The sequence below is a fragment of the Peromyscus californicus genome, unplaced genomic scaffold, assembly GCF_007827085.1.
Source record: "Peromyscus californicus insignis strain IS unplaced genomic scaffold, ASM782708v3 Scaffold_7__1_contigs__length_154581171, whole genome shotgun sequence".
NCBI lineage: Eukaryota > Metazoa > Chordata > Mammalia > Rodentia > Cricetidae > Peromyscus > Peromyscus californicus.
Genome location: NW_026294595.1, coordinates 36,059,534 through 36,078,928, shown reverse-complemented (window position 1 = coordinate 36,078,928; position 19,395 = coordinate 36,059,534). Strand labels below are relative to the sequence as shown.

General features: G+C 42.8%; 1 protein-coding gene across 1 annotated transcript in view; it reads right to left on the bottom strand.

Moving 5' to 3' along the window:
* Positions 1 to 18,083, bottom strand: part of Upp2 (uridine phosphorylase 2) — a 29,052-nt gene extending 10,969 nt beyond the window's left edge. The window contains exons 1-5 of the mRNA XM_052725887.1: positions 17,750 to 18,083; positions 9,286 to 9,444; positions 6,568 to 6,682; positions 2,709 to 2,918; positions 613 to 759 (exon numbers count right to left, since the gene is read on the bottom strand). Coding sequence (XP_052581847.1) covers positions 613 to 759; positions 2,709 to 2,918; positions 6,568 to 6,682; positions 9,286 to 9,444; positions 17,750 to 17,884 — 766 coding nt within the window. The 5' untranslated portion in view covers positions 17,885 to 18,083. The remainder of the gene's footprint in view (positions 1 to 612; positions 760 to 2,708; positions 2,919 to 6,567; positions 6,683 to 9,285; positions 9,445 to 17,749) is intronic.
* Positions 18,084 to 19,395: the final 1,312 nt, after the last annotated feature.

The window sequence follows — 19,395 nt, the reverse complement described above, 5'->3', positions numbered from 1 at the left end:
CTCCCCGCTTCCAGACAGAAAGTCAAAGTTTCAGCAGTGATCCATACAACCTGGCCAATCCCCCCCACATCTCCCACCTCCCATCATCCCTCCCGGCACTTGCCTCCACCTGTTCTGCAGCACACCTGCGTGCTCCTGCTATATTTAGCTTTCCATTTACACTTTCCGAGTGAGCTTCCCAGGTTCCCGTGTGGCCTTTCCCAAACGGTACCTTCTCCTCCTACCTTTTCCTGACCATGCTAATTAAAATTATGACTGATTGACTATTTTAGGCACCTCTCATTTGCATCCTGTCCTAACAAATTCAGTTATGATAGAAAATAGCAGCCACTACCAAGATAGAGAACAATGAACTTGCAGTTGAGTCCTTAGCTACATCATCACCCAGCGCGTGCCCTCAGATTTCTGATTCTTGAGCTTTGTTTCCTCATGATGGGAGCAACGTCCTACCTGCTCACAATGCACTATGAGATAATGTATAGCATGAATAATTTTAAGGCATGCATTCAACACAAAATAAAATATCTCTGGGCCCCCTTTCCTTCTGAAGAATGAACATAAGATGCCTTTGTGAAAGAGGAGAGGGGTCCTTGGCATTCACAAGAAGCTTACCTCTCAGACCACACAGTCCACACATGGCTGCGAACACCGTCGACTCCATTTCGATGTTCCTGACGCCAGCTTTGCACGCTCTTCTCAAGTAGTCTAGCTTTTTTTCTCGCGAAAAGGAACATAATGCTCCATCTAGGCGGCCCTGGCCTGAAAAAGGATGGAGTGACTTAGTGGCTGATGTCTCACCTCAGCAGCAGTGGCATCAACAGGAGACTGTCCAAGGGTGCAGTGCTCTGCATCTGTCCCCACCTCTTGAGTGGTGGTCCTCTGGGGAATTAACCTGGCTGCTGAATCTTTCTTCCAAAGGACTGTAGAGCATGGCTGTACCTGGCTCAAATCTCACAGAAAGGGTGGAATGTCTGTACAGGAAGGAGTGCCCTAGTTCTGAAGGACAGTGGGGACATCAGGAATGGGGTGAGGGGGTCACAGAGGAAGTTGTCCTCTGAGGAGAAACTCATGTTTCCCCAGTAATAGGGGAAACAGGCCAAGTGGAGACATGGGGTGGTGATGGTGGGGCCTTCATACCTCAGTGACACTCCTCAGGCAAATGATTTGGACCCTGCCACTCTCCATAGGACCACCATGGCCAGTCACAGCCAAATGGTTTGTCTTTGTCCCTGACACACCTCTCAGTCTGATGTTACCTACCGCCTACCCCTGCCACTGTGTGTGCATCCCAACTGTTCCCACCCAGCAGTACCCGGATGGAAGCCAGCTGCCATCCATCACTTGACTGTCCTGCCTGAAGCCTTTTCTCTCCTTTGCTCCTGTTCTCTGTGGCTTCTCTCCCGGCAGGCAGCTCTTCCCTGTCCCTTCTCTTCTCGTTGGTGCTGCCTGTCAACACTTCTAACTGTGTTGTTTAGGCTGAGCCAAACCCACATGGCCCAGAAGCCATGGGTAATGCCAATGCGAGGGTCTGCCTAGGCAAATCGGAGTTGCCTCACTTCACCTACCATAAGTAACCCCAGATGAGGGCCAAGGTTGTCCAGGGCTGTCACACACATAGCATTTTGTACTTCTTAATGCTACTTTATGTCATGTCAAGAAGCAAAACATCGAATTTTCATATGAGAAGCTCTAGAAATTACAAACGTTGGCAAAATAATTCACATTTGAAACAGTACCTCATGGGCCAATGGAAACACCAACCCTGCCTGGCTTCTGCTTATGATCTGTGACTCGAACACATGGGTGAGTGACCCTCTAAATGAAGGGTCTGAGAATCAATGTCCTAGAACAGTCTCGAGCTATCCATCTACCACCCTGTCTAGTGTATAAACACCTCAAATACCTTTACTAACCTGAGTAAATGCAGACAGAATACAACCTATCCCCATGCATGGCTTTTAGATTCTTAAATATATAAACTGTGATCTAGAGAAAAGTAAAAGAAATTGCTAGTGTAATCTTGAGATTAACTTTGATTATTCTATGAATGAAACTATAGCGCAAGATTTGCTGAAAGCCCAGTGTGCTATGATAATCAGGGCAATGTAGATTCTTCTGCAATGAACAGTCTGTCCTTGGAGGTTGTGGTGTCTTGCTTCTCTTTTGCCTTGCCCCTCATCCCTTGGAACAAGAGCTGCTATTTGGCAATGACCTTTAGCTGAACTCTAAACTAGGTGTGGAGACCCTTTACTCTTGGCTGTGGGATAAAGGTTCCACTCGGAGAGAACAACCTCCTTGTAGGATCTGTTTAATTGAACCTTTCTCCTCATTTCCTGGTCTTACTTCTTGCCTGAGGTTCAGGTGAAGGATAGAAGCATAGAACTAGCATATTCTTCTGTCTTAGATTCAGCAATTTAAGTAAAAGTCACAAGCGGAGAGAAGATGCTGTCGATATCACTAGTTGCCTTTTAGAATTCAAACTGATAGAGGATTAAACCCATTCTCGATATAAACTCATCTGCATGTTTCTCAGCTGCTTATTAAGCCCTCATGTTGCTACGCTTTAGGAAGCAAAAAGCCTTTTTGCTTCCCCCTTGAAAATCCACACTATTAATTTCCTAGTCTGCAGTTTTAATATAAATTGTGGGTTTGTGTAACAAGCTGCTGGTGTTTTTCTACTGCCTTCGTGGTGTGGAAAGGATTCTCACCTTCATAGAAATCGTAGGTACACATCGTGTGTCCGATGAGGGTTGGGAAGTTGGGGATCTCTTTGCTACAGTTGAGCAAATCAGCAGCCAGTTCCTTGTCAAGTTCAGTGCTTCGGGTCACCACGTTGTCCAAGATGATCTGCTCAAACCGAGGCTTGAAGAAAGAGTCTACAGCCGTATCTGTTATTACGACAGACCCTGGGGCAATCCCTGCAACACAGAATAAAGGGACCCCAGAAGATTGCTCAGAGTTGACTTCTGTGACATGTAGAATGTAACCTGTTCTGTCAACAGTAATTAATGCTGCTTGTTAATGGCTCCCCTGCTTTCATCTTTCAAAACATTTTTTTTTCTGAGTGCAATCAAATAACCATTAGGACAGGCATTTTCATTGGCTCTCTGTCCAGATTCGCATTTACAGTGTGGTGGGGTTTAGATTTCAAGACAAACATGACTCTTGGACATGCAAATTAGTGCCAGGCTTCGGGCTCAAATTTGAATAAATCAGGCCAGGAATAAAGTCAATGAGCCTGCCAGCAAGTAGCTTTCCTAAAGTGACGTGACTTCTTGATATTTAATCTTCCTGCAGACTCCTCGATTACTATCATCTCTTGGCAGCTCTCTCCTCTTTCCCTTCAGATTCTCATCACAGACCCTCCTTTTTCTCCCCGACTCTATGCAAATTAGGTCTCTTGGCTGACCTTCCATTGCCTGCAAGTCTGGCTTGCTCAAGGGGCCTGGGCCCGCTGAGATGCCATTTGCTATCCACTTCTCCTCTCCCTGCCTGGGGACATTCCTGTTCTCCCAACTCTCTTTCATTACACTGATGCCAGTGTTCCTCAGCTGTCCTCTGGGGTCACTCCCTTCTGAAAGGCTGAGCCACGGAGGGAGAATCAATGAAATAAGCATAAATAAGTAAAAGGGAACAAGCACAGGCGACGTGACTTTCCCGGGGCCTTCCAGGAGCCAGCTTTTGATTTGCCCTGACAACCTGAGGAAGAAGGTGTCTCTAGATCGTACCCTGGGCAGCCTCTGAACACTCATCACACTTTTTACAGTCATTTGTTTGTCTCGTTCTCTAATGGAATACCAGCTGTATCTAGTTAAGAACAGTGTCGGTTCATCGCTCTCTCCCCAGGTCTGGTGCTGTTCCTCTCTTTCCCAGCGTGAGTATTCAGTAGGAATGTGGTCAGTGAGGACACGCTTCTGTAAAGATGGCATACAACACAGACCTGCAAACTCTGGTCCACAGGCCACATGCCACCTGTCTTAGTAAAGGAAGCTTTGTTGCACCGTGATCCCACATTCATTTACATACCGTCCTTGCTGTATCTGAGCTATGACGGGGCATTAAGAAGTAGCAACAGGAAGTGCACAGTTTGCAAAGCCCAGTACTTTTATTATCTGGCACTTTACAGGAAATGTTTTAACCACTCTGGATATGGAGTACAGACCCATACTAGTTCAGTATAAATCCCAATATGCCAAACTAGAGTTAATTACAGAACACTTTAAATTTCTATCTATAGAATAATAAAGATACCCTGACAAAAGCAGAGAGACCGGGTTTATAAGGTTTACAATTGCAGGTTAGAATCCACAATTGTGAGGAAGTTAAGGCAGGAAGAATCAGCAGCCAATCTCATCCCCAGTCAAAGCAGGGGGAAAATTGAATGCACATGGACCTGCTTGCTGTGCTCAATCCCATTCCCCTACTCTTACACAATTCAGGACCCCTACCTAAGGTCACAACCCACCAATGACGTTGATCAAGACATTCTCCAAACAGATACACCCCCAGGCCAAGCCAAGGGGGACAATCCCTCTCTGAGACTCTTCCCAGGGGATGCTGGGTTGTGTCAAGTTGACAGTTGAAGCTGAACATCACAGTAGCCTTGAAGATACAGCTCTGATTGGTCATATGCATTTTAAGTAAGCCAAGCAAGGGGACTCTTTACATTGTTTAGAATGCCCTGAGACATTGAAAAGGAAGTTGAAAATGAGTTTCCTCACACTGTCTTAACACATAGATGTATTGAAGAAGCATTTATAGCAATTTTGTCCCAAAATGCTTTTCAATGGTGTATCTTTCCCTTATCAAAGTATTTCTCACTTAAGGAATTATTGTGTCAGCAAAAGAATAAGTAATACTGCATTTTCCGTCTTCAAATAAGGTGTTGCTTCAAATAAAGCAGATGAACCTTAGTTAGAGCATTAGTAATGAACATGGAACTCTGAAATGAAGCTGATTGCATCTGTACAATGGTTTAATTTGGCTCTGTTTCCAGGCCTCTATCACGCTGTTGGTACCATCTTGTTGTAGTCTGTACCAAGTTATCATGAAACACGAGACCATGATCATGATTTGGATGGTCACTGGAGTGACTTGCTGGAGACTCATTCATGTCAAGTGACAGCTGCAGTAGTTAGGAGGACAGAATGTGTAGCTGTGAGCTCAGAAGGCAAATCGCTGTATCCCACAAACCAAGAATTACAAGCAGCCTTAATAATGGTATCTATGTCTTTGCCAGGCATGCTGTTCCCTAAAACTGATTATTTGGGATGCTGTTGGATAAACCACTGTCTAGAAGGATGTTTAATCAACACTGATTGCTTACATTCTCCATTTCCATTCTCAAGAGCACCATAAATGGTTTTTTTGTCCACATATGAGGGGCCTTGGCTGACTTTGTTCTGAGATTATAGCTCTGGAAGGGCTGTGGTCCTTTTTAACTTGCTTGATCTTAGTGAGAGGCATCTGTGAAGCATGCCACTTCTCTAGTCCTTTGAGGATTTTTGAGATCTCCTCTCGTTCCAAAATGCTTACTAGAGTAATGCTAAGGGGTTTGTCTTTTAAAAGCTCCCTCCCTATTATGTAACCATGCAGTCCTGCCACTTTGTCAACCAAACCTTTCTACTTAGAATGGTGTGTCTGCATCTGCATATCCTGACATGGTAAAATGACATCCTGACAAGAACTGATTCTTAAGGAATGACAGAAGTGAGGCAGGGAGGCTCTTGGATGAACTTAAGTAGCCACAGACCTTCTCTAAAAGCCCACATGGTCCTTTTTGCTATGCAGTTGAGTAAAAGACACAACCAAGAAAAGAGCAGTAGCCACTAAGAAGAGCCAAAAGTGACATTTTCCTAGTTACTATAAGGCCTGACACTTGGTAGATGAAACAGGTGAATTCTTGTCATTTTCTTTACCTGAACACCCTTATTCCTGTCACATAAATTCCTCAGGCTCAAAACCTGCTCTTAGCATGTGCTAACAAGTTTTTGTCAACTTGACTCAAACTGAAGTCACCTGGGAAAAGGGAACCTCAATCGAGGAACGGCTTCCATAAGAATGGCCTAGCAGCATTCCACCATGGCCTCTGCTTCAGGTCCTGTCTCCAGGTTCCTGCCTGGAGTTCTTGTCTGGGCTTTCCTGAATGATGGACTGTGAGCTGTAAGCCGTATAAGCCCTGTCCTCTGAATGTTGATTGTGGTCAAAGTCTTTTATCACAGCAACAAAGAAACAAACTTCTAGAACATACCATAAAACCATACTTTCTAATAATTCTACTCTCGCTTATATGAACAAAAGTAGAATTATACATACACATGAGAGAGAGAGAGAGAGAGAGAGAGAGAGAGAGAGAGAGAGAGAGAGAGAGAGGAGGAGGAGGAGGAGGAGGAGGAGGAGGAGGAGGAGGAGGAGGAGGAGGAGGAGTTAAATCCTCAAGTCCAGCCTCCCAGCACTTTGCAGCCCATCTGGATTTCTGTTGGGCTCTAAATATGTCAGTGTGCTTTGCATTAACACAGGAATGCATGAAGAATCTCAGCTTTAATGGTAGAAAACAATCCATCTCACCAATTCCCCCTGACGTTCCGATTCTGATGATGGTAACGTCACAGCAGTGTGCATGGTGGAGCAACTTGATGAGTTCATGGAGCATGATAGAAATGGAGGGGATGCCCATCCCATGCTGTTGAGGGAGGGGAGAGTCATTATACATCTCACACATGCATAAGTGAACAGGACACATTTTTTTTCTTCTTTACAAGTTAACAGCTTTTGTATAAATTTACATAATCATTAAGACTGTGCCAATGCTTGGGAAAACATAAGTCATCTCTAAGTGATGCCTACATGGCATGCTGATGGATATGTCCATCTGTGAGGACTAGAGAGAGGCCTCTACTGCCAGTTAAACTGAGCCCCTCACTGTCAAGAGCAGAGGTGGGGTGGTGGAGAGCACAGGTGTGCCGGAGCGATGTCAGCTCTCATCTCCCTGTGGGTTCTTTCCAGTGAACTTATGTGAAGAGGGTGCCTCCCCCCATACACAATTGTCATGAAGCTGAGGAAACAGTTTTGGTGGCCATTCCACCCGTCTTACTTCACCCTAGTGAGGGAAATAGAGACGAACTTTGTTGTTCAAATGTAGCCTCGCTCGTTTGCTGTTAATTCCATGTGAGTTCAGAAGGACTCTAAGGGAGAATGCGGCTTCAATTCCCACTCAGGAGTTTGAAGCTTATGCTGAACACGTGAATCGGTTTAAATTGCTGTAGATCCTGACTACAGCCTGGTTTAATTCATTATTTACATCAAAACAATCACAGTCACCAGACTAAGGGTCAATCAACACAGGCTAGAGGATTTAGCCATTTCTGGTGGTTCCGTTATGTCTAACAAATCTTCAGAAAGATCTTCCATGCTATAGCTTGTAGAAACTGGAACTGAGTTTTAGTGGTGGCTACTGTACTTCTAACATGATGGCGGGGTATTGATCCATGACCATAGAGACTTTGGAAGACCACTGGAGCTGTGATCATGATGTTCTCAACCTGGACTCCCTCTCCATCCTATTACCAAGAATATTAAACTGTGGAAACTGAAGGCCTCTGGGGTCACCGTTGCTTCCCCATTCAATATGCCCTGATTTCGGAAAGCTCGTGAGCCTCCTGGATCCAGGAATCAAGTCTGTATTGATTTGTGTGCTCAAGATTAACAAGTTTGGGGCCTTGGCGCTGGCTCTGCAATGATTTAATAAACTAACATTTGCTTTAACTGGAAATTAGAGGCTGAGCTATTATTTCATCTATTAGGTTCCTTGTAAGGCAGTCATTTGTTAACTTTAGGATCAGTATTTATTTTTCACTATGATGATAACATTATAAATAGAATCTTGCTCTCTCTCTCTCCTCTATCTCCCCCAGTAGCCACAGGAGATTTGCGGAGAGGTCTCTGTTGGGAACCCCATGCCTACCGAGTATTCTAAGTAGCTAGCCTTGACCATTTGGGCCATGTTCCCAGATACGACACCAGGTTACCTCTGGCTTTGCCTTTGATGAAGCTTTTTCTGATTATTTAGAGTAGTTTCACTTTTTGGATAAATTTTATTTTTTTCTTTTTCCATTTACTGTACAAAATAGAACAAATAATTATAGTTCAAAGGATTTTAACTGAAAAATTAACAGAACAACATCAGAGAATATTTAGCTTCTTCTTTTTTGGGTTTTTTTTTTGTTGGTGATGGTGGTGATGGTTTTTTTTGTTTTTCAAGACAGGGTTTCTCTGTGTAGCTTTGTGCCTTTCCTGAATCTTGCTCTGTAGACCAGGCTGGCCTCGAACTCACAAAGATTCACCTGCCTCTGCCTCCCAAGTGCTGGGATTAAAGGCGTGCGCCACCACCGCCCAGTCTATTTAGCTTCTTCTAAGGCAGATAGTCTATAATTTTTTTACTGAATTAAGAAACTAATAAATTAATAGATTCTGCCATTAGAAACCAAAGAAGGTCTCAGTCACTCTTGGCCTAGAGGGAAGATCAACTTCACCACCACAATGGTATTATATGTTTTCTTTTGTTACCCAACGTTCCCAGCTCTCATTACATTCCATCACTGAGTAATATGAGGGATCAATGAATCATGACTGCTCCCCAATATAAAGGGCATTTACAACTGAGGTCTTCAGAATTGTCACATCTATGCAGGGCTTACTCACTGTCCCCAGCGTGTGCCTGACTACCTCAGGCAGAGTGAGTGGCTGTGTACAGACACCCTTCTAAATGTTTGCCACTGATGGGAACTGCTCTGAGAATCATTCTGCTTTCAATTCGTCTTTAGACAGACGGTGTCCAGAACAGCTATCAGAAAAGTGAGGAGAGCACGTCACAAGAGCTCCGTGGAAACGCACTTGCAGCCTTTTAGCAAGCTTACTCATGACAAATTCTAACGATACTGAGAACTGGCCTCTATGAAAAGCTCAATGTTCCTAAAGCTGGGTAAAGGACAGAAGAAAGAAAACGGCTGGGAAAAGAAGCATGTTAATCCATCAAGAATAGAAAGATGGGTGGGCCTTGAAGACCTTTGTCCTTGCCTCAAATAGTTAAGCAGCAAGTGTAAAGGCAGGGGGTGACCCTGCATGTTTGGTCTTGCCCTGAAACCTTTTCCGGTTGGGTCGACCTCTTCACTTGCATTCCTTGTGTAAGAAAGCAAGGCAGAGGTCGGGGGAGAACTATGTTGGGATGGTCCCAGTTTGGGGTTCAGCCTGCAAAGGCTGGTCGGCCTGCAGCTTTCCCATACTTACACTGATGGAGAGCACAGGGCCTGTTTTGAACATGCAATATCTGTCTGTCCCTGCACAGATGTCTTCAATGTCTTCTCCATCCCCCTCCAACTGGAGTTCCTTGTGCATAAACTGTGCAAATGCTTTCATTCTGTTGGGGCTCCCACCAACACAGACAAACTGTCAAGGAAGAGAAACAGGTGCCTACCATCATCACTATGATAAGAGCAAGGATCAGCACTCCGTTCTAAAGCTTTTATTTCATTGTACAGTTAGTTTACTTTTCAGCATGTGTAGACATCCTGGATTGTGTTCAAATTTGGCTCATTCACATCATTAACCTGAAAGAAGGTAGCTAAGTCCAATGAGTTATGTACTAACCTAGTGAAGAAAACCATACGTGTGGACATTGTTCAAGGAGGTCTTTCCTGGTGGCTGGCATCTTCATCGATATAATTACCCTTGTGGTGGGCACTCACACTACAGATGTTTAGTGCCAAGTACTGAGGATGTGGAACGTAAGTGAGGGGAAAGCAAAGGGGCAGCTCCCAGTTTCACTGTGTGTTCTGATTGTCCACCCTGACCATAAGCTTTTACTTGAAATGTACTGTGATCACTTCAAGCTTGACAGGACTCATCTCAAGACTTTTCTGCTCTTGACTGAGAAAAACTCGCCAGGGGCAGGGCTTGATATTATAAGTTCAGAACTTGACTGTGGTATTTCATCCACCCCACTAATTTGTTTTGTGTTTATCTTATTAGCTGATTTTAAGGTAGATGTTGCAATCAAAGGTTGTCATATCTAATAAAATATGGCATTCTTTGGCAGTTAGGCAAGGTAATACATGCCTACAACCAGCATTCTGAGGGTTAGAGAATTATGAGTTTGAGAACAGCCTTGACTACATAGTACATTTGGACTGGACTACATAGTAAGACTCTGTCTCAAAAGAAAATTATAATTGCTCATGTCACAACATGTTGGAGATATATCAACCCCAAGGATAGGAGAATATGCTAGAGAGAGGGGAGAGAGTGGCCTGTTGCTGGCCTACATGAGTAGGCAACCAAGTGAGCACCAGGCAGGTGTCAGAAACAGAGGATGAGTGAGTGAGTGAAGCCAGGACGAAGCAGAGCACACAGAAGGTGGTCAGCCATACGACTGCTCAGCAATAAAAGCCACACGGTGTGGTCCAAGTGTGGTGGGATGTAGTGTAAGAGATGTGGTGTGTGTTGTGGTGTATACAGTGTGGAGTATGTGGTGTGGTATATATATGGTGTGGTATAAGAGGTATGGTATGTAGTATGGTGTAAGAAGTGTGGTGTGTGTGGTATGGTGTATGTAGTATGGTTAAGAGGTATGGTGTATGTGGTGTGGTGTATGTGATATGGTTAAGAGGTGTGGTGTATGTAGTATGGTTAAGAGGTATGGTGTATGTGGTGTGGTGTATGTGATATGGTTAAGAGGTGTGGTGTATGTAGTATGGTTAAGAGGTGTGGTGTATGTGGTGTGGTGTATGTGGTATGGTTAAGAGGTGTGGTGTATGTGGTGTGGTGCATGTGGTATGGTTAAGAGGTGTGGTGTATGTGGTATGGTGTATGTAGTATGGTTAAGAGGTGTGGTGTATGTGGTGTGGTGTATGTGGTGTAGTATAAGAGGTGTGGTGTATGTGGTGTGGTGTTTGTAGTATGGTTACGAGGTGTGGTGTGTGTGGTGTGGTGTATGTGGTGTAGTATAAGAGGTGTGGTGTATATGGTATGGCGTATGTAGTATGGTGTAAGAAGTGTGGTGTGTGTGGTGTGGTGTATGTAGTATGGTTAAGAGGTGTGGTGTATGTGGTGTGGTGTATGTGATATGGTTAAGAGGTGTGGTGTATGTGGTGTGGTGTATGTAGTATGGTTAAGAGGTGTGGTGTATGTGGTGTAGTATAAGAGGTGTGGTGTGTGTGGTGTGGTGTATGTAGTATGGTTACGAGGTGTGGTGTATGTGGTGTGGTATATGCGATGTGGCATATACAGTATGGCTTATGGAGTGAAGCCCAGAAAGCAAATGCCAAGGAATGCTGGAAAGCCACAAGGTGGATGTAGTAGGCAAACTTGGCTCATCGTTGATTAAGTAACTTGCTCAGTGAGACATGAAACCACTGTATTCCTCAGGCCATCGTCATCGGTGCTCTCAGGTTTAATCAGGATGAAGTGGGATTGAATATTAAAAAGGAGCATGCATGGATGCAGGCACCTTCTCAGTGATCACAAATGTGGACTTCTGCTTTTAATATCAGGCGACACTGCCCCGACCTGCCTTTTCAGATCACAGTCTCTACTGCAGAATTCAGTAAAAACGAAGTTGACTGAGTTTTCTGGGAGGGAAAAGACATTTAGTGGTGCCTGACTGATGTGGGCAGCATTGGGCAGAGGATCCAAGGAAGGCTAGCAAGGACCTTCACAGGACATCTGAAGAATTCCTGAGGCTGTAGAGTGGGCATCCTTCACTTACGAGATCAACAGAAGTATTGGGTGGTCTGACTGCATGATGCCTCCTGTTTTCACTTAACAATAATTCCTGGGCAGCATAATCACTCTCAATCACAGGACATAATTACTCATTTTGTCTGGGTACTCTGTGTGTCGTTGTCTTTTCTGGAATGTCCTGGGAGTTTTTTTGAACAGTGCATGGGAGTCAGCCACCAAGGATATGGACAAGAGAGCAAGGCAGACCATTGTTTAAAGTGAGCTTCGATTACTATTGATTATTTATGGACTTTCCTCCTTTCTTGTTATAAGTAGTTAAGCACTTTCTTGCTATGAGTAAGCCAAACTCTAAGTACAAGGAGGTCCCTTTTTTTATATACAAAATACAGTAGTTTGAAAATAACTTCACTGTGTGGTGCCAGTACATCTAAATTACAACGATTCGGACTGACCATAAAACCAAAACAGATGTTAGAATAGTTTGCGGTTTGTGTTCTCCTTTGAACTGTGGATGTTGCAGTAATCAACAGGAACTTCAACATATTTCTGAAGTCATAAAGATGACAGGTGTGGACAGGAGCAGTTTGGTTCCTGACGCTTACTCCTAAGTCAGACTCACTGAGCATCTGCTGCAGATACAATGACCAGTTTGGCTGCTTTAATAAGAAGTAACATCCTGCTGAAGACCACCGGCCAGCCTCGGCCTCCAGTGTCAGTGATTGTGACTTATGTTCCAAACAAAATGATCTTCATCCAGGATTTATCAAAGAAGGTAGAAATACATTGGGCAGGAATAAGAAGCATTATAAAAGTATGTTCAGGACTTTGCCTAATGATTTCCAGAACAAACTCACTTTCCAACGTCCTCAGTAGCTTAAAAGATTTTGCTATGTTACATTAATGTAGAGCATAAATGCAGTTTATGTCTTTTGTGTATTAAAAAGGACTGTAAACATTTTGAATGCATATTGTAAAGTCTTATGAAGCAATGGTTTTCTATGTTACTTAAAATTCTGAAGACATCATGCATTTCAAAAGCATGGCCCAGAGCTTCCTGAGCTGGGGCTGATCTGAATGGCCCCTATCTGAAGATGGGCGTTCATAGTCCCAGAAGGCACCATGCAAACTTCTAAAGGAGGGGGGTGACCAACAATCCTACCTAGCTGTGATGCCTGTGAACCATATCAGTGACCAGCATGGCATGGTATTAAGGGTGCAGTAGTGGTACACGTGCCTTGGCAGTTACCAACAGCTCTCTGATTGGACTTAAGGCCCACTGAACAAGAGTGAAAACATTTGTGCTACTGGAAACCCAGCTAACTACTCAGAGCTTGGAAAGTCATAGTTATTGGAGGAGAATCTATGCCCACTAATTTACTAAACTAGCAAAATCCCTAACAACAATCTGCAAACATTTGTCCTTATAGCCACCGATAAATGTAGTCTTTACCCATCATCAAGAAAACTTCTCTTTGCAATAGATGGAGAACACTACAGAAAACCACAATCAGTCAAAAGGCAGAGTTGTAGAACCAAGTCCCAGTGGATACATCTACAAAGCATTCCTGCACCTAAGGCTCAGGGAACATTGCAGAGTAGATGGTGGAAAGATCGCAAGAGCCAGAGGACCAGGGAGTTTGTCGGGAGACTGTATCTCCCAGTAACATCAAAAGTTGCACTCATAAAGTCTCACTGACATGGCCACCCAAATGTGAGGTGAGCAAGAACAACACCAATGGGCATGTAAAATGGATGGAGAAAAGCCCATGAGGCCTCAGTCCTACACAAACAATAGGCAACCAAGGAAAGCTAGGAGCAGGAGAGGTGTTTTTTCTCAGAGAAGAGTACCAAATGGTTGCCAGTGCAAATAATCAGTCCTAAAAATACATATACAATCAACATTATATGAACTAAACCAGATAATATTAGAAATGTATATGTCTCTACATATACATATATGCATGCAATATCAATTAATGAAAAACTGAGGCAATGAATTTGAAGGAGAGTAGAGAGGGCATATGGGAGGATTTGGAGAGAGGAAAAGAAAGGGAGAAATGTAATTACATTATAATCTCAAAACTAAAAATAAATGTAAAATGCTTGGATGAATTAGAGGGTGCCAGCTAGTGATTTTATAAAAGATATCTGTAAAGACATGATAAAATATCTATTTGGATATTGAATTTGAAAAACATCTTTCTAGCACCTCTACCACATTTTTCAATTGTTTCCATCTCCAGTGAATATGGCAGAGATGGACAAGATACATGCCAAGACTCTTTCCTCTTCTTTCTGGGTTCACAGTTCATGTTGACTTCCCAGGCTCTTTTCCAGGTGGACAAGGCCATATGCCTGAGTTCCAGCCACTAGAATGTGAGCAAAAGGGAAGTATCCCACTTCCGGCCTAGAGCACAGATGTACCCCACCCCCATCCCACAAGGAGGATATATTGTACTTAGCTTCTACCATCTGCTAGATGGAGGTCCACACCCAGGGACTGGGCCTCCAGACCTCCACTCCACCTGGCCAGCCATCAGCCAGATGCACCTGCTTGATGCTTGTTATGAATTAAAGGCCAACTTACATTGTATTAGGCCACTGAGAATATGTAGTACCATGTAGGAAAATCCTTCAAAATATAGGAAAGATCTGAAGGAATATGGGGGACTGTCAGAGTCATTCAGATTTGTGTTTTCTGTCCATTTGTTTGTTTGTTTAAGACAGGATTCGTGTAATCCAGGTTGGTTTTGAACTCACTATGAAGGCAAGGTTGACCTGAACTCTTGACCCACATGCTTACATCTCCCATGTGCTTTGGTTGAAGGCATGCACCACCATACCCAGTTTATTCAGATTTAAATGGTATACCCTACCATCTTCTTTCCCACTGAAGTTACTATTGATAATAATTATCACCATATTTTGTGAATTTTTAGGTATTGGTGGGTTATGTCCCTGCTTTGTAGTCAAAATTGCTGACTTGAGACTTAAGGGAGTCAAGAAATCAAACCTACAATGTTCTCACTCTGAGATAAGAGAGCGTTAGATGAAGGTACATTTCTGAGGACAGAATCTATAACAAGATAGCTGATTTTATCTTCTGCTCCCAACATTCTGGTTTGGTTATGATTATGATTCTGTTCTGATCCTAAATCTAAACACATTTTTGCCTCCTATCCTTCAAAATGGGCCTATGCTTGGGGTTGCTCTCTAAAGAGACAAAACCATTTGAAATGGAGCATGTCTGTGATCCAGCTGACTGTACTGGTGGGGGGAAGTAGCTAAGTGGTTCTGAGAAGCAGAGTGTGGAGAAAGTGCTGATTGAAACCCAGCCAGGTAGAGAAGTGGGAACATGAAGGCCCAATTTTGAGACCAACAGAGATAAGACCATATGTACTCACGTGTTTGCACACATAACATGTGTGATTCTCATCTCTAAAACAAAGTCATCAATCCCATGATATACCAATAATGAGGAGAGTAACAAATGCAGTGTTAAAAATATATATAGCAAGAACCAGAAACTATTTCATCAGGGGAACCTGGATTTACCCTCAGCTTGTTCAACTCACTGGCTGTGTTATGCCTTCCACAGATAGATAAATATAACAGGTGTGTTTTTTGTTGTTGTTTGTTTTTGGTTTGGTTTGGTTTTCCCCAGAGACAGGGTTTCTCTGTGTGACAGTCCTGGCTGTCCTGGAACTCACTCTTTAGATCAGGCTGGCCTCAAACTCACAGAGACAACAGGTGTGTTTTAACACCACATATACATTGAGTTCTAGTGTACTCCTCTGTATGGGGAAGGTAATATCTAGTTTCTAATGTAACCAAAGCCAGACTTTAACTCCTGACCCTTCTGCCTACACATCCCATGTGCTTTGATTACAGGCACATAGGTAGAAGAAAGGAAGGAAGAGTCTCCATGGTGGGGACTGGGTAGGATCATATACAAAGAAGGCAGTCCATGAATACTAGGGGAGAGACAGACACTTAGACACACACACACACACACACACACACACACACACACACACACACACACACAAATACAATAGGCTACTCTGTATCGAAACATCTCTTATCTTTTTAATGTATTAAATACAGTGTACCTTCTTTGGTTGATTATAGCAATCCTCCTATTCCAATCATTCTTAAATAAAGGTCTTGGGAAAAATCACTGTGAGGCATAAACCTCACACCTAACACTGTAATCCATGTACAATCCAGTTAATGAGTACCAAAGTTGACTTGATCAAAGATTCCTGGAGCCTCAATATCAGACTCGGTAGAAGCGACAGAGGTTACATTAAAAAGATGAAGCAGCAAAAGGAGGTAGGCTGCACAAAGGCAGGGAGCTGTAGTCTGGAAAGGAGTGGGGACACAGGCTGAGCTGCTGCCTGGAAACCCACCCACGCTCACATGCTCCGTTAAAGATGGAGGGAGGAAGCCGCTGAGCACAAACTGACAATGGATATCAGAGACGTCCTCTCTCCCTCCCTCCCTCTCTCCCTCCCTCCCTTCCTTCCTTCCCTTCTTCCACCTTCCTTTCTTCTTCTACCTACACTCACCCTCTTTATCCTCATTTTTCACATCCCTCCCCATTTAATTTTTGGGAATTCTGATTTCCTGTAACTCAGAATCCACCTGGTCCAATGAATAAAATCCCTGGGAACTTGCAGAAGAACTTGGTCTAAACACCAGCACCTCCACTCAGGAGTAACTTTAACTTCCTCTGATTTCTGTGAGTTCATTCCCATTGACCGTATCTGTGAATTATCGTAAACTAATGTACCTACATGTGAAAAATCCTTACAAGATATAATATCCACTTGACTCCTGTTTCTAATCGGAAACATTTACTACAGAAGTTAGGAATAGTTTATATAATTTATGACACACCTCTTGAACCCACGAACAGTAGATTTCAAACAAAATGGAATAATATGGAAAATATTATATTAATTATTATATTATAATAATATGGAAAATAGTAATAATATAATGTTAAACAAGAGGATACAGGATGGCAAAGACAGAGTCTCATTTATCCCAGGCTGGCCCTGAACTTACTAAGTAACCAAAGATGACCTTGAGTGTGAACGTCTGATTCTCCTGCCTGAACCTCCTAAATTCTGGGAATACAGGCTTTCACCACTACACCAGTCCACACCCTCAGTCTCATTATAAACATTTTAATATTTTTTCATTAAAAAGGAATGGAAGAGGCAATGTGAAGTTAATATGCTCAAAACACATTATGTCTTTGTAAGAAAGTGTCCTTATGTAACCTAGTACCTCGTGTAATAAAGATACGCCAATAGAAAAAGTGAAGGAATGAATAAGTGAAATTAAAGAAAAGAAAGAGGCCAGATGGTGTCCTGGTCTAGGAAGTAGGACTATAAGTTATATTTTTAAAAGCAGAATGTTCTTTTCTATGCCTTCCTAATTTTAAATAAGGAGCAAGAATTGCTTTTACAATTTATTTATAAGATAAAATAAGTAACATAGTAATATGATTCTCCCATTATTATTCTATAAACAACTTTCTCATGAAATATTGCTTATAAGATAAGAAAAATCTTAATGATACAAAATATGGACAATGGTCATTTTTTTGAGACAAGAATAATAGAGCATTGTTAGTCTTGAATTCTGTTATGATTTTAAGATGAGAATTAGTGAGGTTCAGCAATAAATGTAGATGTTAAGTTATGAACTGAATCTGTTAAGACATGATGAATTCTGAATATCCAACAGCATCGTCAATAAAATTATATTTATCTCTAGGGACCAGAGCGGCCAAGTAATCATGTTGGCACTGGATTTAGTTTGGAAACCTTTACATCTTGTTAGGTTGAAAATGGTTGTTCTAAACTAGAGTGACTTCATATGCTCTTGGGACCTCTGACTTGTCTCTAATCAAGGCTGTGAAGTTTATTAAGGAGAAGATAAGAAAGAAAAAATGGCAAAGGAAATACAGTCATTTTCCTGACATTCAAAATATTTTTACCTTTACATCCCCAAACATTGCTGGAAGGTTGTGTGTTTTGGTTCCTAAATCCAAGTGATAGAGAATATCTTCATCCATAGCATCCAGGTAAGGATTCTTAACATATACAGACCGTTTTCTAGGGAAAAAACACATATACACACAAAGAAGATGTCAGCACCCCTGAGATGGGCTAACAGGCTACATCTGTGATCACCACTAACACAACAACTGCACACAAACCTCTCATAATTAAATCCGGCACACTATGGTTAATATTCGTTTTACAATTACTGTGTACCACACTTAGAACTAAGCATGAAAACTATCCCATACCAGGAAACTGATGCGATAAATACATTAACTCATGTAATATCATAACCGTGTTGTGGAATAATCTTTTTGTACACTGTAAAGATTTGTCACTCTGGTTGGTTTAATAAAAAGCTGAAAGGCCAGGCAGGATTTAGTAAAAAGCTAGGCAGGGTTTTCAGGCACACAGGATGCTGGGAAGAAGAAGGAGGAGGAGGAGGAGGAGGAGGAGGAGGAGGAGGAGGAGGAGGAGGAGGAGAAAAAGAAGAACAAGAAGAACAAGAAGAAGAAGAAGAAGAACAACAACAACAACAAGAACTAGAACTAGAACAAGAACAAGAACAAGAACAAGAACAAGAACAAGAACAAGAACAAGAACAAGAACAAGAACAAGAACAAGAACAAGAACAAGAACAAGAACAATAACAAGAACAAGAAGAAAAAGGAGAGTTGCCAGGCAGAAGGAGAGGGAGCAAGACATGCAGGAGGAGAGGTAAATGGCCTGGATCACAGGGCAACAGCTAGATGAATAGAAATGGGTTAATTTAGCCGCCGAAATAGCTCAGTTGGGAGAGCGTTAGACTGAAGAAATGGGTTAATTTAAGTTGTAAGAACTAGTTAGAAATAAGCCTAAGCTATCAGCTGAGCTTTCATAATTAATAAGTCTCCTTGTTGTGATTTGGGAGCTGGTTGGTGGGACAGAAAAATCTGCCTACAAGATGAGTAACATTAATAACCCAACTTACATATGAAGACACCGAGACTGTTGAGCACTCGCATGTAACCAGAAAATCTACAGGCATCTCTACTCAGTTTACTCTGTCCCTAATTGTCATCCTCTTACTTTGAGGCTCCATAACATAGGGGTGTGGCTCTCAGATCACCTTGGTTCTCATGCCAGATCAGCTGGACATACATTTCTTGTATAAGCAAGCTAACTGTGTCCTTCCATTTCCTCGTCTGTGAAGTAGGAATGGTGAAAACTGCCACTTGGCAAATTGGTGAGCCCTGAATTTCCTCCTTATGAGGCATTGAAATGTACAGTGACAAATACTTAACCAGACACACACACACACACACACACACACACAAGCCCTCGTCATTATACTGTGAGGCTTACACGTAACACCCATCCTAGTCATGCACGGCTGCCAGGCCCCCGCCCCTTCTCGCACTGCATCCTGCACACACACACAGCAACTGCATGTTTCCCTAGCCGTGTCCCACACGCTCCAATGAGGAGACATCTCTCAGCACTGCATCTCCGTCTCTGCACACTTCTTGGCTTCCCTCCCAACTTCCCTGGTGTGTATGTTTGTGTCTGGGTGGACTTAGGTAAACAAAATCCTGTGGTC